Below are 24,379 nucleotides of genomic sequence, written 5' to 3' on the forward strand. Positions count from 1 at the left end.
GATCCGAGTTGTCGGGCAGAACATAAACAAGTAATCTACGACTTGTTGAAGCAGGAAAACGCCATTATTATTATTATACTATGTTGTCATTATCTTAGTTAGTATTCATAAAGAACATAAAATATTCATAAAAACTACACATAAGATCTACATGTAGATCTGTTTATGTTTAGTGTGTATTAAAAACCTCCATTATTTGTCGTGATCATTTTTTTCCTTTGTAACAGAGTAATTCTCACAAAGGCTTCTGTAAGAATTTTGTTGTAAAGCTCAGTTTGAGTAATAACGTTTGTCGCTGTTTTTTTAGAGTGGCAGTGTAAGAGCTGCACTATGGTGAATGCAGCCAGTAGTATTCTGTGTGAGGTTTGTGAACGACCTCGTTTGGCGACGCGACCTCCAGTGACCCCGTCGCACCCACCCATAACCCCACCCAGACCTCCAGCACCAGTATTGGGGATGCCCGGTGACCCTGACAGTCAGGTTAGGTGTGTGAGTGTGGTCACATTTCTGCGCTCATCCTGCTAGCTATCTGTTGCTAATAACATTTCATTACAGCGATTAGAGCATGCTGTAATTATTAAAGGTACTGCGCTGCAGTGGTTTAAGTCACATCTGTTTAAGGATTCATTTTTTTATAGTGCCAAATCACAACAGCAGTTGCCTAGAGGCTCTTTATGTTGGCCAAGACCCTACAATAATAGAAAGAAAGCCAGAAAATCACATGACATGATGAGGACTCCAATTTATTCATCAAATATCAAACCACCAACCTTGCGATCAGTAGATGACCTGCTGTACCTCCTGAGCTACAGCCACCCCAGTATGCCAGTATGAAGTGCCACATGCTCATACTGTAGACAGGAGCTTCCCTACAGGGGCCCCACCCAGGCCCCATAGTGGGGCTTCCAGGCAGGCCCCACATTTCATGCCTGTACCGAGACCTACACTACAGTACAATAATTTACATGTACAGAGGTGAGTGATCACTGTCAGGTTTACGGTTGTAATTTTGAGGCTTTAATAGTGTGAGTTAGATATGATTATCGTTCCTGATCATAACTCTTCATCAGCCGTTTAATGCTGTGGCTGTTCACCGCATACATGCCAACCCTCCCGATTTTTCTGGGAGAATCCTGAATATCAGTGCCCCTCCCAAAAATTTCCCCAAGCCACCATTCCTCCCGATTTTCCACCGGGACAACAAAATTAAAAAACCATATCCCAGATTTCATAGTGCGGTCCAGCCAATTCCAATTCCGATTTCCAACAATGGCGGCAGCGACTTAGTTTCAATATTACTCTTGTTACTCTTTCTGGGTCGTAAAATAAACTTTTAACATATTTTCAGGCGAGAATGTAGCTGAGTAAACTTCAAATATCTGAGCCGGAGAGAACAGCAAACTCCCAGCACATCGTTTTCAGACCCCCCGCGGTCTACTCAGGTTAAACATGATATATAAGTCACTTAAGATAACTTAAAATTATTTTTAACTTATTTAAGTTATTTTCTCCGTTAAATAAACACTGTAAAATTCATGTTTTTTATATATATATATACGCCCCCCTCCCCAATGTCTCCCTAATTCTGAGGTCTCAAGGTTGGCAAGTATGGTTCACCGTGGTTAGTGACTCTCTTCCTGTAACTCTGCTCCAGTGGGTGTGTCAGTTCTGCACATATCTGAACTACTCTCCGGCTATGGTGTGTGAGATGTGTGACCTGGCTCGCCCAGAGCCTGCACCGCTGCCAGTGAAGCTCCGCCCTCCCTCTCCTGTTAGACGTGTCCCTGCTCTGCCGATCAAACCGAAGGAACCTGCTCCTGAAGATCTGGACTCCTGGAGGCAGAATTTGATAAAGGAGGAGGGGCTAAAGCTGATTCAACTAATCAGAGCAAGTCACCGTACTGTCATTATATCTGCATACAGAATTCTTTTCATGTCTTAACTAGAGATGGCACGATACCACTTTTTTATGTCCGATACCGATACCGATATCATAAATTTGAATATCTGCCGATATCGATATGAATCCGATATAGTGTATTTTTTAATCAATAAAACTGTTTTTTTAATATCTTGCTGCTTTTTGTATAAGTTCATACTCAAGTTAAAAAAAAAAACACACTAAAGCTATTCTGTTAAACCTGTATGTAAAAAATACACTGCACCCAAAATATTTCATAGTTCAGCAAAACTGATCAATCTAATAAACTTAAACCTGCTCCATCCTCCCTATTCTGGTATTTTGAAGAGTACTTAGCAGAAATATTAAGCAACCTAACTAATAGGGTTGCAAACTCCCAGCAAAAAAAAAAAAAAAAAAAAGGGAACCACCCCCCACCTCATAATGCTTAATTGGCGTAAACAACTATAATTTGATGCAGTTTAAAAAAAAAATACACAGAAATCAATTATTTTTCAAGAACAATTAAATAGATTCAACATCTTTCTTTAACAGAACTGCAGACTGCACAGATGGTATCTTTCCAAAGGAAAAAGTACTATAGCTTACTAGGGTATATTAGACTTAATAGTTACTATATACAGTAATAGACTTCTATACATTTTACATCAGATTAAAACTTTGGGTGTAAGATTCGGATAATTATTTATTAAAAGCTCGACATTTTAAATGAGAATAAGAAAGAAAAGTATGTCTTTGTGCCCCCTTTTCCCTGTTCATGCCCTATCGGCCCCCCTGGCTAAACTTTGCTAGATCCGCCCCTGCACAGTTACCAGCCGTCAGCTGTAGAAAAAGATCCTGGTGTAGAAAAAGATCCTGGTGTAGAAAGTAATATTAAATAAATTCTAACAACAGCTGATCAAGCTAAAACGTGCTGCTGTTGTTCAGCCGCTGGTTTCCTCTTTCTGGCGCAAAGTGAACAATAAACAAACAAGAGAGACGGACTCGCGACAGAAAAGCCGATCAGCTGATCATTGATCAGTTTCGATTGAAGTAGCAGCAGGAGAGAGAAGAGGCAGTCGCTCCATATATTGGTTGTTAAACTTAACGCTGGAATGCTTTACAAACACTCAGAGATGAACTTACACACTTGCTTTACTTCTCTCTGGGATCACTTCCTCGGAGATGAAATGCCGGATTGCTAGCGAGGCTGCAAATACACACAGCCGCTCTATCACGTGACCCGTTCTGCTGCGATGTGCTACGGTTATGAGCCGAGTTACGCCATGTCGCAAGTTTTGTGAGGTGCTTTTTTGATATTTAATGGATCGGATTACACTTTTTTATTTTTCTCCGATATCCGATCCAGTAATTGACGTCAGTATCGGACCGATACCGATACGTAATATCGGATCGGTCCATCTCTAGTCTTAACACAAGTTCGTTTGATCTTCATGTCTGTGTCAGCATGGGGAGAAGAAAGGAGTGAGTCCAGAGGAAGTATACACAAGCATGAGGGTAGCTGGGGACAGCAACATCCTGCCCTGCAAGTGGTTAAAGACTGAACTTCCCCTGCTTTTAGACCAGATCAGGATGTTGGTGGCGACATCGTCCTTTCAGTCATTTTCAGATAAGACCTCAACTGAAGACAAAGTCAGTAACCTCCTGTTAAACCTGACAAATCACTCTGACTATAGTTCTGTGTTTTCTGAAAGTGAAACTGTCCTGCTACACAGAATAACATAACACAGGATCTCACCAAGGAGGCTGGCAAAGTGGTAGATCTTGCAGAAACAGAAAGTGTGATCCAGCTTTCCAGAGCAGAAGCTAAACAAGCCTGGCTTACAGCAGGGGGTGACACAGAGAGAGCTGCCAAACAAGCTCTGAGAGACCGACTCGCCAAGGTGATGTTTGGTCAAACGTTTAGCATTGTTCCCTGATATTTCATGACTCCACCCTCTGTGTAGACATTCAATTATATTTCTTCATTCTATCCTATCAGGTAAAGGAGCTGTGTGCACTCGGCTTTAGTGATGAAAGTCACTGTCATGAGGTTTTACGGCAGAGTGGTGGTGAGGTAAGAGGAGCCTTGGCGTTGCTACAACGACCACTTCTGGAGCCCTTCCACAAACGCATCTGGAGTGAGAAACCTGAGCCTCCTGTCGATATCCACCATCCTGACAAGCAGGTAAAACCACAGCCGTGTGATGTCACTCACTGGTTTACGCTGGGGCCAGTTTAAAGCCCAGATCTTTAGTTTATGGCCACACCGGGGATTTTTATTTTGGAATTTGTAGGTTTTTTTCAAATGGGTCATCCTCATTTCTTTATATTTTGCTTCCAAGGAGTCGGGATTTCTTGGCATTTTTTAAAGTGGTCATTGTCTTTCTGAAGGCCATTTAAAGGTTTTCTTTGGACATTGCTGTTATTTCGCTCATTTTCAGTCCTGTCCTTGTTCTTGACCATTTTCAGTGTTAAGGTCCAGTTCAGTTCACTTTCATTTATATAGCTCCAAATCACAACAACATTTGCCTCAAGGTGCTTTATATTGTTAGCCAAAGACCCTACAGTAATACAGAGAAAACCCTCTATGAGTAGTGCTTGGTGACAGTGGGAAGGAAAAACTCTACAGCGTTATTTTTGTGTCTCTATTGTGAGTGCATGTATAAAAAAAATGCAAGTGCAAATGTTGTATTTTGAGGAGAAAATGATTTTCAGTGCAGAAAAGTCGATTCGAGTGAACAAAATTAATTTCTGTGTTTGCTATTATCCACACACACACAATAACAGCCCCTCTCGCTCAGATCTCTGCTCTGTGTGCTCACAGACATCTGCAGACCGGCTCTCGGTGTGTCACTCTCACTCTCAAATAGTGACGTGCGAATCATGAACGAATCGTTCAATACTTGAGAATCACTTTACTGACTCGTGAATCATGATTCACAAGCTCCTCCCGGTGGGACATGCCTGGAACACCTCACCCAGATGCCCGAACCACCTCAGCTGGCTCCTTTCGATGTGGAGCAGCAGCTGCTCTACTCTGAGCCCCTCCCGGATGGCCGAACTTCTCACCCTATCTCTAAGGGAGAGGCCAGCCACCCTTCGGAGGAAGCTCATTTCTGCCGCTTGTATCCACGATCTCGTTCTTTCGGTCACTACCCACAGCTCGTGGCCATAGGTGAGGGTAGGGACGTAGATCGACCGGTAAATTGAGAGCTTCGCTTTTACACTCAGCTCCCTCTTCACCACGACGGACCGGTGCAGCGTCCGCATTACTGCAGCTGCAGCCCCAATCCGTCTGTCGATCTCCGGCTCCCTTCTCCCATCACTCGCGAACAAGACCCCGAGATACTTGAACTCCTCCGCTTGGGGCAGAAACTCATCCCCGACCCGGAGTGGGCACTCCACCCTTTTCCGGCTGAGAACCATGGCCTCAGATTTGGAGGTGCTGATCCTCATTCCCGCTGCTTCACACTCGGCTGCGAACCGTTCCAGTGCGAGCTGGAGGCCCTCACCCGATGAAGCCAACAGAACCACATCATCCGCAAAAATCAGAGATGAGATTCTGAGGCCACCAAAGCGAAAGCCCTCCGCCACTTGGCTGCGCCTAGAAATCCTGTCCATAAAAATTATGAACAGAACCGGAGACAAAGGGCAGCCCTGGCGGAGCCCATCACCCACCGGGAACGAGTCCGACTTATTGCCGGCAATGCAAACCAAGCTCTTGCAACGGTTGTATAGGGATCGAATGGCCCGTAGCAATGGGCCAGACACCCCATACTCCCGCAACACCTCACACAGGACACCCCGAGGGACACAGTCGAATGCCTTCTCCAAGTCCACAAAACACATGTAGACTGGTTGGGCAAACTCCCATGCACCCTCAAGTATCCTCGAGAGGATAAAGAGCTGGTCCAGTGTTCCGCGACCAGGGCGAAAACCGCATTGTTCCTCCTGTATCCGAGGTTCGACTAGCGGACGAACTCTCCTTTCCAGCACCCTGGCATAGACTTTCCCAGGGAGGCTGAGGAGTGTGATCCCCCTGTAGTTGGAACACACCCTCCGGTCCCCCTTCTTAAAGATGGGGACCACCACCCCGGTCTGCCAGTCCACAGGTACTACCCCTGATCTCCACGCAACATTGCAGAGGCGTGTCAACCAGGACAGCCCTACAACGTCCAGAGCCTTCAGGAACTCGGGGCGGACCTCATCAACACCAGGGGCTCTGCCACCAAGGAGTTGTTTAACTGCCTCAGTGACCTCGCCCCCGGAAATTGGCGGGTCATTCCCCTCATCCCCAGACTCTGCTTCCTCTTCGGAAGACGTGTCAGTGGGATTAAGGAGGTCCTCGAAGTATTCCTTCCACCGCCTGACAATTTTCTCAGTCGACGTCAGCAGCGCTCCGCCAGCACTATACACAGTGCAGGTAGAGCACCGCTTTCCCCTCCTGAGACGCCTGACGGTTTGCCAGAATCTCTTCGAGGCAGTCCGAAAGTCTTTTTCCATGGCCTCTCCGAACTCCTCCCACACCCGAGTTTTTGCTTCAGCCACTGCCCGAGCCGCATTCCGCTTGGCCTGTCGATACCTGTCGGCTGCCTCCGGAGTCCCACAGGCTAACCAAGCCCGATAGGACTCCTTCTTCAGCCTGGTGGCTCCCTTCACCTCTGGTGTCCACCATTTGGTTCGGGGATTACCACCACGGCAGGCACCAACCACCTTGCGGCCGCAGCTCAATGCAGCAGCTTCGGCAATGGAGACGCTGAACATGGTCCATTCGGACTCAATGTCCCCAGTCTCCCTCGGAATGCTGTTGAAGCTCTGCCGGAGGTGTGCGTTGAAGATCTCGCGGACTGGGGCCTCTGCTAGACGTTCCCAGCACACCCTCACTACGCGTTTAGGTGCACCAGGTCTGTCCAGCGTCCTCCCCCGCCACCTGATCCAACTCACCACCAGGTGGTGATCAGTTGACAGCTCAGCCCCTCTCTTTACCCGAGTGTCCAGAACATATGGTCGCAGGTCTGGTGATACGATTACAAAATCGATCATCGACCTACGGCCTAGAGCGTCCTGGTGCCACGTGCACTTATGGACACTCTTATGTTCGAACAGGGTGTTCGTTATGGCCAAACTGTGATTAGCACAGAAGTCCAATAACAAAGCACCGCTCGGGTTCAGATCAGGGAGGCCGTTCCTCCCAATCACGCCCCTCCAGGTCTCGCTGTCGTTACCCACGTGAGCATTGAAGTCTCCCAGCAGGACAACAGAGTCTCCAGGTGGAGCACCCTCCAGCACCCCCCCCCCAGGGACTCTAAGAAGGCTGGGTACTCCGAACTCGGAGCATAAGCGCAGATGACAGTCAGGACCCGTTCCCCGACCCTAAGGTGCAGGGAACAAACCCTCTCGTCCACCGGGAAAAACCCCAACGTACCGGCAGCAAGCCGAGGAGATATTAGAATACCCACCCCAGCCCGCCGCCTCTCACCAGGGGCAACTCCAGACTGAGACAGAGTCCAGCCCCTCTCTAGGAGACTGGTTCCAGAGCCCAAGCCATGCGTAGAGGTGAGCCCGACTATATCTAGCCGGTACCTCTCAACCTCACGCACTAACTCAGGCTCCTTCCCCACCAGAGAGGTGACATTCCATGTCCCTATTGCCAGTCTTGGCAGCCGGGGGTCAGTCCGCCAGGGCCTCCGCTCCTGGCCGCCACCCGGCACACAATGCACCCGACCCCTATGGCGCGCCTCCTGCGGGTGGTGGGCCTGCGGGAGGATGGGCCCATGTCTCCTCTTCGGGCTGTGCCCGGCCGGGCCCCATGGACTAAGGCCCGGCCACCAGACGCTCGCCCTCGGGCACCCTCCCCGGGCCTGGCTCCAGGGCGGGGCCCCGGTAACCCTATCCCGGGCAGGTTAAACTGTTCCCTCGATATTCTTTTCATAAGGGTCTTCTGAATCGCTCTTTGTCTGGTCCCTCACCCAGGACCAATTTGCCATGGGAGACCCTACCAGGGGGCAAAAGCCCCCAGACAACATAGCCCCTGGGATCCCTGGGACACACAAACCCCTCCACCACGATAAGGTAGCGATTCAAGGAGGAGATCATTTTATTTTAAAATATAGAATTTTTTAAGACCATTGTTGGCTTTAATCTAGTTTAAACCAAACCACTCCACTGGATTTAGCTGGATCAGTCAGCTGAGACTGAAGAAGTCATTTGGATGAGTAACAAATTATTTCTCCCACTGAAAACGCTACGTCCAGATGAACAAAATCCACTTTTGGGGATTAGTTATTTAAGACTCCAGATTTAACAGGAAGCCAGTGAAGAGAAGCCTTCAGGCTTCTCTTCACAGAAATGAGGAGTGACTTGCAACTGTTACACAGTACTTTACAAAGACACCATGTTTGGCATTACTGGTAGAAAATGTGAAGTCTATTTTAACATGATTTTATTGTTTTTTCAGCGTGTATGTCGGTGGCTTCTAGCAGTCTACGATCTACCCAGCTGGGGTCGCTGTGAGCTGGCACTGTCGCTTCTTCTGGAGCACAGCGCCCCCTATTCCCTAGAAGATGTGGTGCAGGCAGTGCAAGAGTCCCACGACAGGGAATTTATCAAGCGAGTGCTCGCCAAAGAATGTCCCATCTGCCTCTCGGTTTTCCCTCACAGCAAAGTTAGGGTTACTTGACAGATGCTTTTGAGTCACTAAATAATTTTCTGAATGATTTCCATTTCTTGATTTTCTACTTCCTCCCACCTCCCCTTCTCAGATGCAGTCTCTCACGTCGTGTCAGTGCTCTGTGTGCTGTGGTTGTTTTCAGCAGCACTTTACCATCGCTGTAAGGGACAAACACATCAGAGACATGGTGTGTCCAGTCTGTTGGGAGCCTGACATCAATGACCCCGAACACCTCAACAGCTACTTCTCCACCCTGGACATCCAGGTAGGAAGCAAATAAACCGGGAAAGGAATGAGAATGTCTCTCCTCTCTCTGACTGCTACATTGTCATCTTGTCAACCACAACTATAAAGCCTGCCATCACTTACAGTTCAGTAAAACAATGAACTGCATTTTTTTGTTTTTTCTTTGCTCAGTTGTTGTTTCTCTGCAGAGCTTTTCTAAAATGGATTAAATGTCTTGATGTTATATTAATGAGCAGAACATTGGCTTCACTCTGTTAGCTGTTAGCTGAGCAGGGTACGATTTAGTGTCTCTACTTCTTTGAGTTTATTTCCAATCCAATATTTTGGACAATGTACAAAATATACAAGAGGTTAATGTACCAACATTCTTGTACACAAACGTTTGGTTGCCAGAAAATTCAGTTGACAAACAACATCTAACTTTGCTGTTTGGGTTGAAAATGAATTACAGGCTGCTGAGCAGCAGTTTCAAAATGCTGTTTCCTGCAAGTTTTGGAGGGACTGATTATGTTTTTTCTCCTGTTTAACAGTAAAACATATTTTCATTCCTTTCTCAGATTATTATTTATGTCATCGATTATAGTTCTGCCCATAAAATATCAAAAACCTGAACATGTACACGACATGTATCTTTAGTTATTGCAATATTGTTTTTCTAGGCTTACTAATTATACAGAACTTTAATTTTTATTCCGATTTTTTTACATTCATGAGAGTAATATTGTAAGAGAGGGGTAGTAATCACTTTCATTTTGGTCATATCATTATGTCCTAATGCAGTGCATGTCCAGGTCAGTCTGTGGAACACCTGTGTTAGAGTTAGTGCGTTACAATCAGTGTTGAGGTCTGGAATCTTTATATTTCTATTACTGGAGACAAAGGGTGAAATGAAGTATTAATATTATATTAATACCTGTGATTGTGACTGTCAGCACCAGTTTTTATTCACAGTGGTGTGAGAAGGTGTTTGCCTCATTCCTGAGGTCCTATTTTTTGTATGTTTGTCACACTGAAATATTTCAGATCATCATACAAATTTAAATATTAGACAAAGATGACACAAGTAAACACAAAATGAGGGTGTTAGTATTATTGTTATGATAATAATAATAATAATTATTATTATTATTATTGTGGCCCTGTGTGGAAAAAGTGATTAAAAATTAAAAGCACTTTAAGAAATCTCTTAAATAAGACTTAAACAGGACCAGACATCCTGCTGTGATCCAAGGAAATTCAGGAACAAATGAGAACATAAGTAATTGATATCTCTTGTATAAAAAATAAGTATAAAAACATAGAAATGGTGAAAACATGGAACAGTGGTGAACCTTTCCAGGAGTGGCCGGCTGACCAAAGTTACACCAGGACTGACTCAATAGGAACATAAAGGCTCGTCTCAGTTTTGCCAGAAAACATCTTGATGATTGATGAATATTCTCCGGACTGACAAGACAAAACTTTAACTTTTTGGAAAGTGTGATGTGCCATTTCATCTGGAGTGAAAGTAGCACAGCATTTCAGAAAAGGAACATTACACCAACAGTAAAATATGGTGGTGGTAGTGTGATGGTCTGGGGCTGCCTCAGGACCTGAAGACTTGTTGTGGTAAATGGAACCATGAACTCTGCTGTCTACCAAAACATCCTGGAGGAAAATGTCCAGCCATCTGTTCATGACCTCAAGCTGAAGTGCACTTCTGTTCTGCAGCAGGACAATGATCCGAAACACACCAGCAAGTCCACCTCAGAGTCGCTGAAGAAAAACAAAATGAAGACTTTGGAGTCACTGTTCTGATCTGAACATGATTGCGATGCCATGGCACGACCTTAAAAAGGTTCAATCTCAAAAACCTTCCAGTTTGGCTGAATTACAACAATTTTGCAAAGACAAGTGGGCCGAAATTCCTCCACAGCGCTGTTAACGACTCATGCCAGTTATGTTATGTGTGGCTGTGTTCAGACAGGAATAGGACCCAAGGTGCAGACTCCGGAGACAGTCGTGAACTCAAAACAGCTTTAATGTAAAACTCAAAATATAACATAACTGGAAAAAATCAAACTAAACTTAAACCAGAGGACTGACAGAACACACAGCAAAATAAACGGTAAATCGCGACACAGACACCGAGAAACACAGGGCTTAAATACACAGAGGGAGCAATCTGGGAATGAATAACAGGAGGGAAACACAGCTGGGGCAAATCAGGCCTAACGAGACAAGGGGAAGCAAAACCAGATACATTAACCTCAGACAAGGACCTTCAAAATAAAACAGGAAACATGACACAAACTGAACTAAAGACACAGACTCGCACGCACTGCAACAGAGGGAACAGAGACGTGGGACCAGGGCAGACACAGACACTGACTGGACACGGGGATATAGCAACTAAGGATACACAGAGACGCCAACTAGACAAGGGGATACAGCTGACAGGGGAGACAGAGCAACTAGAGAAGACAGACATAAACCATAAGACAGAACTCAAAGAAAGCAAGACTAGAAATAATAAATAATATAATAAACTCAAAAACCCTGGGACAACGACCCAGGCATCCTAACAACTTATTTGAAACTCCTGATTGCAGTTTTTGCCTCAACCAGTTATTAGGGGGCAAGAGTTTTTTCACCCACCGCCGTATGTCTGGATTTTTTTCCTCTTAATAAGAAACACGTCACTTAGAAACGGCATTTTGTCTTTACTTGTGTTATTTTATTAAAGGTGTTCATATTTAAGAGTGACAAACATACAACGCATTGTTTGCAGTATGAGTAAAACCTGGGAAAGAGTGACCGACACCATACTTGGTGAAGATCTTCCAGAGATCTTCTACTCTGTACAAATGTTTTTACAGGAAGAACAGGACTAGTCGTGACAGGTAAATCAGTCTTTACATGTACATTCTGTGAAGTTAACGTTCTAAAACTTGGTCTTCACAGCTGCGAGAGTGTCTAGAGCCAGAAGTCTACGAGCTTTTTCACAAGAAGCTGACAGAGCAGGCTTTAATCAAGGACCCCAAATTTCTCTGGTGCTGTCACGTGAGTACAGGATCAATATTTGCAACAAAATCTCAATGAACAAGTTACTTAATGTAATTACTTAATTTCTATTTAAAAGTGATGCAAGTTTGAGTACACGTTTTTGGATTATTGATGCTTCACATGTGTTAAAGATTCAATTTTCTTTATATGAAACAATAGTGCAGTAAGTAGTTTTGCAAACTTTGAAATTGAATTGGTGACCAGTGAAGAGCTCACTTTTCCCAGATGGAAGCTATAGTCTTTAAGTCTGACGTCATTAGCCGTGCCTGGGCCCAAACTCTGCTGCAGGTTCATAGGTCAAACGATCACTGCGGCATCACTGAGAGTTGAAAAATTGTCTAAATTCTTCCATCTGTAATAAAATGATCAGCGTTCTGCTCTACCAGGTGTAACAATTGAGTTTAACATCCAGGCATCCATGAAAACGGAATTTATGACATTTGACAGAGTTAGAAGTTAGCAGGAAGTTAGCTCGCTAGCTTCCATCTAAATACAATATAGCATGTCCTGACTGAGGGAGTTCAGAAACAAATTCAAACGTACAGCTCTGCTATCACTTCCAACATAAATGAAGACATTAAACTAAACAGCAGTGACGTTTGTAGGGTTACTGAAGTTTGGCTAGCTGGTACATGATGATGTGCTACGTGATCACTAGCGACACAGCTATTTTAGCATGACATAAACACAGTGAAGCTGGAGGATGAACACTAACTTCAGAGTCCGTGACACAGATGCAAAACAGACCCCAACACTCCCATCACAATGGCTCACAGGGAGAAGGTTCTATATGTAACTCCAGTGCTGGGAAAAATATTTACCTCTTCCCCAATTTCACTGCTGTACTAGACATGACAGGGTTAAAAATGAGAAGGAAAGCAGGTGAGAAACAAAGTCACTGATGTCTGTCAGTCTGGAACAGGGTACAGAACCATTTCAGAGGCACTGGGACTCCAGTAAACCATAATGAGAGCCAATGGACTATGTGCACGTTAGCATATGCTACTTCCGGTGCGGAAACTCCTGTGGGGAGCTTTGTTTCCGGTGTCCTATTCGCGCCTGGTTTACGGTCCAAAACAAGTTAAGCAAATGAATGAATCAAGCGGCGATTTACATTTCTATAGATGTCTCGGGCATTTACCCAATATATCTGTAAATGATGTTCATCGACTTGTTGATATTTTTTCCTGCGCCTCAGAGCAAAAGAGAAAAGGGATTCAAATGTTATATTTCTCAGCTGTCCCTCGTTTATCGCGGGTGTTATGTTCTAAAAATAACCAGGATAGGTGAAATCAAGTAGCCGATTTTATTTTTTGACGGTGCAAAACGTTTGGTGGACATCGTGGACATAAAGCACTGCACTTCAGAGTCACATTGCTAGCGATGGATGCAGCGATTCTGTACTGTACAGGAGAGACTTCACGGAGGAGATCGTCTGCAGCGATCAGGACGCAGGACACAATGTGACGTAAAAAAAAACGTGCAAACTTGCACTAAAAAATCTGCGAAACAGCGAGGTGAAAGGTGAACCGCGTTATAGCGAGGGACCGCTGTAATTTTGAAGGCAAGTCACAACATACCCTTCGTACATACTAATGTATAGAAACCGTTACCAGCAGTCATTCATTTTTTTGTGTGGCTTTTTTCAGGGTTTGTTAACATGCTGTGTAGGTGTGTACTTGACTAGCTGATCTCGACATAACGGGGAAACATCTGGTTTGACTATTCTTCACCTGTAGTTTGAATGCTGAACATTTGCCTGTTTAAATCATAAGACCAGTCACGATACAGAGATGTGCTTCTGAATGTGGACGATGTGTCTTCTGCTGCAGTGATGCAGTTCTGCTTGTGTTGAGTGATGTAAACAACTGATCGATCTAAACGCTTTAAACATCAAAACTGATCATTAGATTTTGTATAACACAACAGCGGTGAGTGTTCCCACCTCTGCTCTTTGTAACTTAACGCCATCTTTCTGTTTTCGAGTTTTGGACATGGTTTTGGAGGATATCTTCGCAGTAGCGATTGACCGCAAAGTAAAGCTACCGGAAATATACAACCCCACATCCGGTCTCAAACCAGGAAGTTAGCATTTTCTCGTGCACAGGGTCAATATCTACAAATGAAGAAAAATGTTCCTATTTGGCATAACCTTTAAAAATGCTCACACACCCCAATGTGGCTGAATTAAAACAATTCTGCAAAGAGTGGGACAAAATTCTTCCTCAACAATATGACTGACTCATTGCCAGTTATTAGTTCAGCAATTTATTTTGAAAAGGCTGTAATGAATGAATTAATCTTACCCTGTGTTCTTGCTTGCAGAGTGCTTGGTAACTACATGAGAGTCTGTGCACTCTGTGTCATGGAGCTTTCAAGATCCATTGAAATGATTTAATTAAAAACACCTTTTTACTTAAACAACTCAACCGAATACAAGAAGTCATTTTCATGGACTATGATTGCGTTATAGTGTTATTGTACAATGAAATTTCTATCTTGTCCTCTCCTTTCCCTTCTCGTGTTTGTTCTCCTCAGTGCTCATATGGATTCATCTATGATGGAGACCAGTTGAAGGTCACCTGTTTTCAATGTCGAAACAGTTTCTGTGCTCACTGTAAAAAGCCTGTAAGTTTCTCTTTGTGTATTCTTGTTTTCTTACCACTTTATGTTTGGTTTCACTTTTTCTGCAGAGCTGCAGTCTTATCCATTTGTTAAGCCATAAAAATATGACATTCCAAGCACATCTGCTCTTCACAACTCTTTTAAGAACCTTAACATTAAAGTTATGTCCTAAATAGTCCAAAAATACGAAACTGAAGGAATCATTACATTTCCCCCTCACAGTGGGGAAAACATAATAACAGTGTGCGATGGGGGGGGGCTGGTATGAATAAAGAAAGAAAAAAGAATGCTTGGGCCTTGCTAGCATAATGGACGGGTTTTGACGGGGATGAAGCATCATCAAATTTGCTTCCAAGCCAAAGACTATAAAATATGATAAAGCATATCTCGCCTTTGGCTTCACCTGCACAGCGGTGGGTGATGAGGAGAGGCAGCAGTGTGTCGTCTGTCTTAAAGTGCAAGCTTGTGACAGTTTAAAGCCTAACAAGCTAAGATGCCACTTGGAGACAAAACATCCAGAGCACAAAGACAAGTCAGCTGACCTTTTCAGACAAAAACTGCTCAACAGTGTCTCTTTACTAAAGCTGCATCTGTGCTGGCAATGCTCAGCTCAGCTCCTATAAAGTTGCCTACCGAGCACTGTGTGAAAAACCGCACACAGTTACGGAGGAATTAATACTGTTTGCTGATAACGTATGTCAGATTCATTGATGAAGATGCTGAGGGAGGAATTGCTTTTCTGCAAACAAGTTCCTGCCAGAGCCAGCGCAGAGAAACTGTTCAAAAACATCGAGGACTGTGTGGGGATCTGCACAGACGGCTGTGGCTGGGAAGCCAGGAGGGCTGCAAGTGTTAATCGAACACGTCTCCCCCAATGTGCAGCGGACGCACTGTAAGATACACCGCGAAGCACTAGTGTCTAAACAGCTGAGTCCTGAGCTGAATGACATAATGAGTGATGTCGTCGCCACAGTCAACTGCATCAAAACACGACCTGTGAAAGCCTGGATTTTCTCCTCACTGTGTGAAGAAACGGGCTCCGGCCACAGCTCTGCATCACAGTGAGTTCCACCTGCTGTTACGTGGGACGGTGCCGTCCACGCTCTTTGAACTTCGAGAGGAGGTCTGCATGTTTTTGAATGAAGAGGGCAGTGATCTTACCAACAGATTTAACTGTAACAACGTTTTCATGAAACGGGCATACCTCAGTGACATGTTCCTGAAACTCAATGAACTGAATGTGCAGATGCAGGGCACAAACGCTCAGCTCCCACATCTGGCAGATAAACTCACATCACTTGTCAGAAAACTTGAGATGTGGCAGCAGCGAGTGAAAGATGGAAATGTGGACTCATCTGAGAATTTGAAATCATTTACTGAGACAACAAGCTGCAGAGTGATCTCATGCACGACGTCTGATTCAAAGACCCTGGCTGTACCACTATACTTACTCCCCCCCCTTCCTTCTTTCACCTAATGGTATGATCCCAGTCTGTCTAGGAATGTAATGGGCAGCACGGTGTGCCCATCAAAATAAAGTCTCACCCCTGCCTCCAGGCTGTTAATAAGTGACACGTGGTGGGATGTATATATAATTATATTATGGGCTAGATGGGGCTCATAAGTTTGACACCCCTGGGCTAATATTTTATTTTGTGAAGTAGTCCTCGTAGACTTGTGCTTGTGTGCAATCCAAGCCTTTATAAATATTATAAATGTTTCTAATTTAAAAGAAAATGAAATATTATGTGATTTATAAATATCTTTCTATGTAACTGTTACAATAGTAATTCATTTTTATATGCTCTGTTCTGTACTCATTGGTAAACATTGTTTGTGTGCAGTGGGAGTCTCAGCATGCTGGTCTGTCCTGTGAACAGTTCCAGTCCTGGAAAAGAGAGAATGATCCAGAATATCAGAGACAGGGCCTGGCTGGATACCTCAGAGACAACGGCATCAGTAAGTACACACATATGAACACACACAAACTCTGATTAGTTGTGTAAACGTAACCCATGGAGTCCTCTTCACTAAAGTCCTGTGATGCATGGGCAGCCAAGTTTGTGAATGTGATAACTTGAAAATGAGGCAAGACAATCCTGGTTACCTCAACCTTAAGGTTAAGGGCAGAGGTCAAGTTTTCTAAAAATTTGCTGCTGGTTCACCTGACACGACACAACACGGGGGCGGTCAGCTTGTTGCGTTTGTGTTTCCAGTTATTTCAGCTGTCACTTCCAGTCCTCTGACTGGACTGTCCTTAACCTCTTAAGCATACATGCCTAACCCTAAATGCGATCTCCTCGCTTTTGCCCCCGTATCTGGGGGTGTTGGTACTTAAGAGGTCAAGATTAGGGGTGCAACGATACTCGTATCGATATTGAACTGTTCGATGCAGTGCTTTCGGTTCGGTACGCATATGTATCGAACAATACAAAATGTTTAATTTATTTTATCAACTTTTCTTCTGACGATGCTGTCTGTGTTGAGCGCTCAGTGGATCTGCGTTCGACTTATCCGCCTAGGCTGCACTGTCGAGCGCAGATCCACTGAGCACAGCGCAAGCTAGCAAGACAGAAGCTAAGCTCATAGCAACATAGCAAACTGAACCTCCCCCACCCTCATTCAGATCTGGCGTTTGGAACTAATTTGGTCTTCATGTGAAGCATGACCCTGAAGGTCAAAAGTAAAACAGTATGTTGGATGTGCCATGCAATGCTCAATTACATTGGTGGGAACTAGTGCGTTAGCGCAGTTAGCTCGTTAACGTGTTGGCCGTCCAGCCCCACGCACGGGGCGATCCGCGGTAGCTCGTTAACGGAGATTTGCCGTGTTGTGGCGTTAACGTCATTTCAGATTAACGCTGACAGCACTAGTGGGAACACAACGAATATGACTGCACATTTACTCCGACATCATCCTAGTGCAAAGACAAGTGGAAGCAGACAAAAACAACAAGCACGCATGCTACAAACTTTACCCGAGTCATTTAGACAGCCGTTAGCACAGGATTCTCCTTATGGGGACCTGATATGTTTAATATGCTGCTGAGAATATAGCCCAGAAGAAGTGTATAGTACAGCTTTTATTTTGGAAAGAGCCATTTCTCTGTAATAAACTCTCTTTTCCAAAGATGAGTGATTTCTCGATCTTAGATTTATTTTTTTTATTACTTTGTTGTTTCAGCAACATTAAATTTAAAAACTGTACTTTTGAGTTAAAATATATATTTATAATTTTAATAAATTACAAATTAAAAAAGCATGAACATTTTTTTTTTGTATTGAAAAAAATATCGAACCATGACACCAAAGTATCGAACCGAACCGAACCGTGAAGTTTGTGTATCGTTGCACCCCTAGTTAAGATATGTAGTATGCTGGGACCACTGCATACTACATATCTTAAGGAAAGGGGAGGCATAATTAACCAACTGGCCAGAGCTGAGGCAGTCGAGGTGGTAGTGGCATCTGACAAGGATGACTCCTCGTGGCATGTCTCAGTGGGGCCCCAGGGCAAACTCAGGACACAATGGAGAGATTATATCTCTCGGGTGGCCTGGGAACACTTTGGTGTGTAAAATGGATGGATGGATGGGAGCTACATTACCCAGCCTCCCACCCCTGAACCCACTGAACTAAGCCAGAAATCATAGCCCCCACCTCCCAAGATTCAGGCATGAGCTAACAGCAGGTTTGACTCCATGCTTTTTGCCCTTGTACCTAATTTCAACGGGCACTATGGCTGCACACACGGGATCTAAACCCACTCTTTCTCCAACAACACCCAGAGTCAAACCAGAGTTTGGTAGACCAAGGTCTGCATGCAGCCTGAGTCCACCATAGCCTGGTGTACAGCCCTTTGGTGCCTTACTGGAACGTTGTACGTCACTCCCAGGCCAGGGGAAGGTGCTGGGAGGCCAGTGACACGGAAAACCTGTCCCACCTCCATCAGTGGGCACTCCGTGTGGATGCCCGCACCAGCACTCCTGCCCTGTCGTCTGTGTGACTTCCTGTGAGATGGGTCCAGTGCCTGTAGCTCCCAGGACCTGCAGAGGGGAAGCAGAGGAGAACAGGTCAGTAGGGAGTTTCTGTGGGGCGCAACAGTCGGTGGTGCTGGAGGAGAGCCGAGGATTCTTCTCCTCGGGGCCGGCACAGGCAGATTCCCCACCGACGACTGTATCCACCCAGGGTCCTCCATCCACCGTAGTAGTTGGTTGTCCACCAAAGTCACTGCTGCATCAAGGCTCCCTGGCCGATGGCCGAGGACCCATTCTGCTGTCTTCTCAATGAGTTGGTACTTGACGACAAACTCCAGCAGCCACCTTTTCCTCCTTCCCAGGGTTTGACTGCAGCTACCTGGCTGCCATGACACGGAGCCTCCAAGCGTAGGCAAACGTGTGATCCTTTGCCTCCATCTGACAGCCCTTGAACCGGCGGCGGTGATCTTGTGGAGCAGATGTTCCCAAACTCTCCCCACGAGGGCAACAGCAGGCTCAGCATTGCTGTCTGGGCCTCCCCAGAGGGCAGGGGAGAGACCCGCAGCCCTGACTCTGCCCTCAGTCACTGCCATGGCTCTACGTAGCTTTGACACACCTCACAGCGATGCCTGGACTGGCTGCACATGCTGTGGGTCCAACATCTCTCATCATGTAGTTGATAGCGCCACTATGGCAAGCTTTGTGCTGCTGGTTAACACAACACAACACAGGGGTGGTCACAAACACTTCTTTTGCTGTATCTTTTGTGTTTCCGGGCTGGCTGCAGTGCAGCCACAAACGAAACCCTGCTACCACACTCAGCTCAAGTCTTTCAAATTGATGCCATGTGTGAACTTCAGTGTTTAGTCCTGGCTTCTGCCAGTAATTTTTCTGATAAAAGTGGAAAACAAGAGCAAACTTTAACGTTTTATCATTAAAGCATCATAACTACTATATGATGACATGAGCCTGTCACGGTGGCGCATCATTGTGATGTCATAGGATGTTGTATTGAAAAAATAAAATGCAGTTTCATATGATATTCATTTGTTTTCACTCATCGTGAAGTTTGTTTCATCCATGGCCAAAAAAACCCACCATGAGAAGCTTTCTGTGGGACGTACAAATCTGAAACCAAACACTTACAGAGCTGAGCATATCTCTGTCTTAGCATTATGGTAAATGGTAAATGGCCTGTATTTATATAGCGCTTTACTAGTCCCTAAGGACCCCAAAGCGCTTTACATATCCAGTCATCCATCCACCCATTCACGCACACATTCACACACTGGTGATGGCAGCTACATTGTAGCCACAGCCACCCTGGGGCGCACTGACAGAGGCGAGGCTGCCGGACACTGGCGCCACCGGGCCCTCTGACCACCACCAGTAGGCAACGGGTGAGGTGTCTTGCCCAAGGACACAACGACCGAGACTGTCCAAGCCGGGGCTCGAACCAGCAACCTTCCGATTACAAGGCGAACTCCCAGCTCTTGAGCCACGATCGCCCCATGAACAGCCCATAATGCACTCTGTGTTGTGTTGCTGCTCTGCAAACTATGTCTCATGATGTCTATGTATGTTTCAGACAGGTCTGTGGTGTAAGTACACAAACATGCACATTTATGCATGCGTTGTTATCCTCCTGTCCATGCTGTGTAACCGAGTAAGGTTACAGTATATGAACAAAGGTATTGGGCCGCACCTCTGTTTGAATTCAGGTGTGCTCAGTCTGTTGCCACAGGTATATGACACCTAGACATGCAGTTTGCCTTTGTGTTATTCTAAAGAGCTCCCTGAATTTGAGTGTGATGCTGTAACATGATGCCACTGCTGAAACAAGTCAGCTGGTGAAAGTCTTCCCTCCTGAATATTCCACAATCAGCTTTAAGTGCTATTATTACAAAATGAAAGCGTTTAGGAGCCAAAGCAGCTCAGCCATATAAACTTACAGAGCAAGGTCATCGAGTGCTGAGATCCATGACATTAACTGTGTAACAAGTATATATAAGTAAAGTTAACTCATTTATGTCAGGAAAGGTGTTGAAAGTACGTCAGACTAAAATGGTTTTCTTGAATGTAATGCTACCTGTGTGTCCTCTCCTTCCTCCCTCCTTCTAGCTTGTCCTAACTGTCGCTTTCAGTATGCGCTGTCTAAAGGAGGCTGCATGCATTTCTGCTGCTCACAGTGTCGTTACCAGTTCTGCAGTGGCTGCAACAACCCTTTCCACACTGTAAGTCTGTCACATACAGTCCTCTTCATGGTGTCATTTTCCAAGGAGTCATTTGAGCCATGTGATACTCTACCTAGGATACATGTGTGACAGAGAGGTGTGGAGTAGTCATCTACTAATGCTCAGGCTGGTGGTTTAGTCCCTGGCTGCAACAGTCTGCATGCAAGTGCCCTTCTGCAAGGTACTAACCCCGCTGCTCTCCGATGTACACATTAGAGTGTAAGTGGGTGAATTAGGCCAGTTCTATAGAGCACTTTGAGTCCTCAGGTGAAGTAGAAAAAGAACCAGTCCACATCTGATTATTTCACACAGACTGTGGGTAGTGAAAACACGTGTACAACTTTGGCAATTTTCTCTTAGATTTATTTTTTATCCCTAAAAAAGGAGAGCAGCATGTGATCATTAAAACACTGTTTTTGATTTGTTTTGTGTGAAATCTTGAGTGACTGAAACAAAAGTAAGCACTTCATAACGCTGCAGACGAGGCACTGATCCTCATGTTTGATCTGGGCCACAGCATTTCTTGTTCTGAAGGTGTAACCTTTGACCTCAGCAGCTTTGGAAAAGGCTCTCCGACATAAATTCACTGATGACACGAATGCAGCACACAGATTTGTTTTCTTGTTTTTGGCTGTTTCACATGAGACATTCAAAACAGCTGTTGGCAGCTGCGGTGTTTGTTCAATTCATTGGTGTTTGGTGCAAAAGTTCATCAACATCTTTCCAGTAAACAGAAACCAGCATTGATGCATTCATTACAATTTAGTTTTGCGTGTATTTCATCTGGGAAAGTGGACGAAATGATGACACGTGTGAAGTTCAGTTGCACATTTTTATGTCCTGTCTTTTAAAAACACTATTAGTGTTTAGTGAAGGGTCACAGTTTCCTTTTGTTTTTTAATTTTTATTAATTTCAGTGTTACGTGAGCAGACTGAGGGGAAAAATAAAAATGGCTGTCGTTTTCTCTTTTGTTTCCCATCAGACCTGTGCAGTGGACCAGTGCACGGTGTCTGGACTGCATGCCCATCATCCTAGAGACTGTCTCTTCTATCTGAGAGACTGGGAACCATCCAGGCTGCAGGCTTTGCTCCAGGTAAACACACATACATGTAACTGTGGAATGACACACAAGGATGGGAAGAGAAGAGGGAAACAAGAGACAAGGACACACAAACACACATAAACACAGACACAGAGAGGACACAGAGGACAAAGACACAAGGGGAGCCTAAATGTGCAAAAAGCTAACATAGAATAAACTCAGGACTACAAAATGAACCTTAACCCTTTAGAGCCGGTCAGAGCGGGCACGCTCCGTTTTGCATAATTACTTTTAAATCCTTGTAGCACTGCAACCACGTAAGCTAGCGCAATAATTTGTTTTGCATATGAAACCGGAGGAGTTGTACTTACATCTGATGCCATCAGCTTGTCCTCGGTCACGGTTTCCTTCCACATAAAGCTTTGCAAAAACTGCATAAAAAGCTCTTGCAGGAACAAAAACATAATATTCCAGAAACACGCTTTGCCGATCTGATCAGCTGTTCATAACACTTCCTACATTGGAATAGACGTCAGTGTGAACTATCACATGTCCGCCATGACCTGCCCGAAACCGGAAGTGATGTCATTTTGCAGAAATGTAGTTTTTTACCATCAGGGCCTCATGAGCCTATACTGGTGTTTTTAAAAGTTATCTTTGACTTTATGACTTTCTGTGTCGTTTCTGGGATGCTTAAGACTCATATTGCACTGCTGGAAATAGTTTATTTTGATGCATATGCTGCTTTTTTGCAAATTTGCATCATAATATTTATTTTTGTTTTTCCTGCAGTATATAAAAATTGGTGTATTTCAAAAATAAAACTATGAAGACACTCAAAATAAATTTCCTGTGGAAACTATTTTGTGCAACATTTTTGTATTTACAGTTTTGAGGGATAAGCCTCTTAAATTTCTCTAACTAGAAATATATGTTAAAATAAACAAAAATGATTTTAAATTTTTTGTAGTTTATTGCACTTTTTTGCAATAAATGTAATTACTATGCACTTAATGAATACATATTATTAGAATTTTGGCTCTAATGGTTGTATTGATGTATAGCAACTTGAAATGCTCCCAAAAGTGGCTCCACAGTATGTAAAAATATAATATAAGCTCTGGCAGACTTGGTTCTATGGTAGGTCTTAAAGGGTTAAACCATAACACAAAATGACATAAAAACACAAGAAACTCAAAACACAGGGTCATGTGACCCAGGCCCATGACAGAGATGTTAGCGTGTTTAGAGCCGTTACTCGTTTCGTTTTGTCTCTTCTGTGTTTTTGCTGTCATCCTAAAGACCCTTCGTTCTTTTTCATGTGTTTATCTGGTCAGTGCCTGTTTTACGTCTCATCATATCTTATCTTCGTGACAGAATAACGGAGTTGCCTTCAACACTGAACCTCCTCCTGGAACTCAGACAGGTAGGCTGTTTCTTCCATCAAAGTTTTTGTTTCAATACTTTTGATGATGCTGTGGAGTTGTGCTCTTTCTAATATTTTCTCCATGGCATTCATATTAGTGAGGACACACTCAACGGCCCCACAAGTAAGTGGAAAACAGCACAGGGAAAGACACACTATAGGAGAGAGCCCAAGTTTAGTCATTACTGATGATTAAATACAGCAGAGGTGAAAGAGGTGCAGGCACAGGAGAATCAGAGAGTTGAGTCCACTGTCAGAGGCCACTGAAAGATCATTGTAACCTTCACGAGTGCTTTTCCTCTGCTCGAATGAATTCTGACTGAAACTCGTAAAATAAACCATGTGACTGCTGACAGAAGTAGCTGGATTAACTCTGTGTTTTAAACTACTCAGCTGTAAAAGGCTGATGCTGAGCAGGCGGCATGGACGCCCAACTAAGATTTCAAAATTCCTACCATGCGTCTACTAAAACGTCTGAATCCCAGTGTTTTCTGAAAACCTTGTAAGTGCTATAACTCAAGTAGAGAAGTGCATAACGTTTAATCTAAATAACTCTGCTTTTCATCTGGGAATTAAACAGAGTGCCTGAAACCTTGTATCTTTTCTAGGGTGTTCAATCAATGACAAACGTCCACCTTTGATTAGAATATTTGAACCAGGGATGCTTGATAATACTTAAACCAGTATCTCAAAATGCACATCATCCATCCATCCATCCATTTTCAATCACTTATTTGGGTTTGAGTCATGGGGACAGCAGACTGTGATAATGTAATCTTTCCAGCGAGTTCTCCAGAGGGGAACAGAGTCCAACCCCTCTCCAGGAAGCTTGTTCGAGGGCTCAAGCTATGCTTTGAGGTGAGCCCGACTATATCTAGTAAGTAGTTCCTAACCTCACCCACTAGCTAAGGCTCCGTCCCCACCAGCAAGGTGACATTCCAGTACCAGTGTCAGAAGCCTGGATCGGAGCGCCAGGACCAGTGCCTGTGACTGACACACAATCCACTCCCAGTAACTCTATCCCAGGCAGGGTGCGCTGGACCCTTGGGTCGTTATAGTAACTAAGGGTGAAATGCAAATAAGATGTTTTTGAAAAAGTCAAATCCAAGTAATCAGTGTTTTAAATACAGGCCATTTACCATTTGTATTTTAGGGAATTTGGTGGGCTCTGTAAATCCTTTCTTATTGCAAAGAAACTGGATTTGTTCCAC

General features: G+C 44.4%; 1 protein-coding gene across 2 annotated transcripts in view; it reads left to right on the forward strand.

Annotated features, from left to right (window-relative positions):
* Positions 1–24,379, forward strand: part of rnf31 (ring finger protein 31) — a 55,304-nt gene that overhangs the window by 25,350 nt on the left and 5,575 nt on the right. Inside the window, exons 8-20 of one of the 2 annotated variants that reach the window (XM_085378049.1) lie at positions 308–480; positions 1,655–1,888; positions 3,368–3,553; positions 3,637–3,804; positions 3,903–4,088; positions 8,361–8,567; positions 8,665–8,838; positions 11,763–11,861; positions 14,403–14,492; positions 16,334–16,448; positions 20,587–20,699; positions 21,683–21,793; positions 23,120–23,168. In XM_085378049.1, the coding sequence (XP_085234175.1) occupies positions 308–480; positions 1,655–1,888; positions 3,368–3,553; positions 3,637–3,804; positions 3,903–4,088; positions 8,361–8,567; positions 8,665–8,838; positions 11,763–11,861; positions 14,403–14,492; positions 16,334–16,448; positions 20,587–20,699; positions 21,683–21,793; positions 23,120–23,168 (1,905 nt within the window). The remainder of the gene's footprint in view (positions 1–307; positions 481–1,654; positions 1,889–3,367; positions 3,554–3,636; positions 3,805–3,902; positions 4,089–8,360; positions 8,568–8,664; positions 8,839–11,762; positions 11,862–14,402; positions 14,493–16,333; positions 16,449–20,586; positions 20,700–21,682; positions 21,794–23,119; positions 23,169–24,379) is intronic. The other variant, XM_085378050.1, reaches the window with a different exon arrangement.

This window comes from Diplotaxodon limnothrissa, linkage group LG18 (genome assembly GCF_057381915.1).
Source record: "Diplotaxodon limnothrissa isolate DT_005_m linkage group LG18, D_limnothrissa_male_GT1.1, whole genome shotgun sequence".
Taxonomy (NCBI): domain Eukaryota; kingdom Metazoa; phylum Chordata; class Actinopteri; order Cichliformes; family Cichlidae; genus Diplotaxodon; species Diplotaxodon limnothrissa.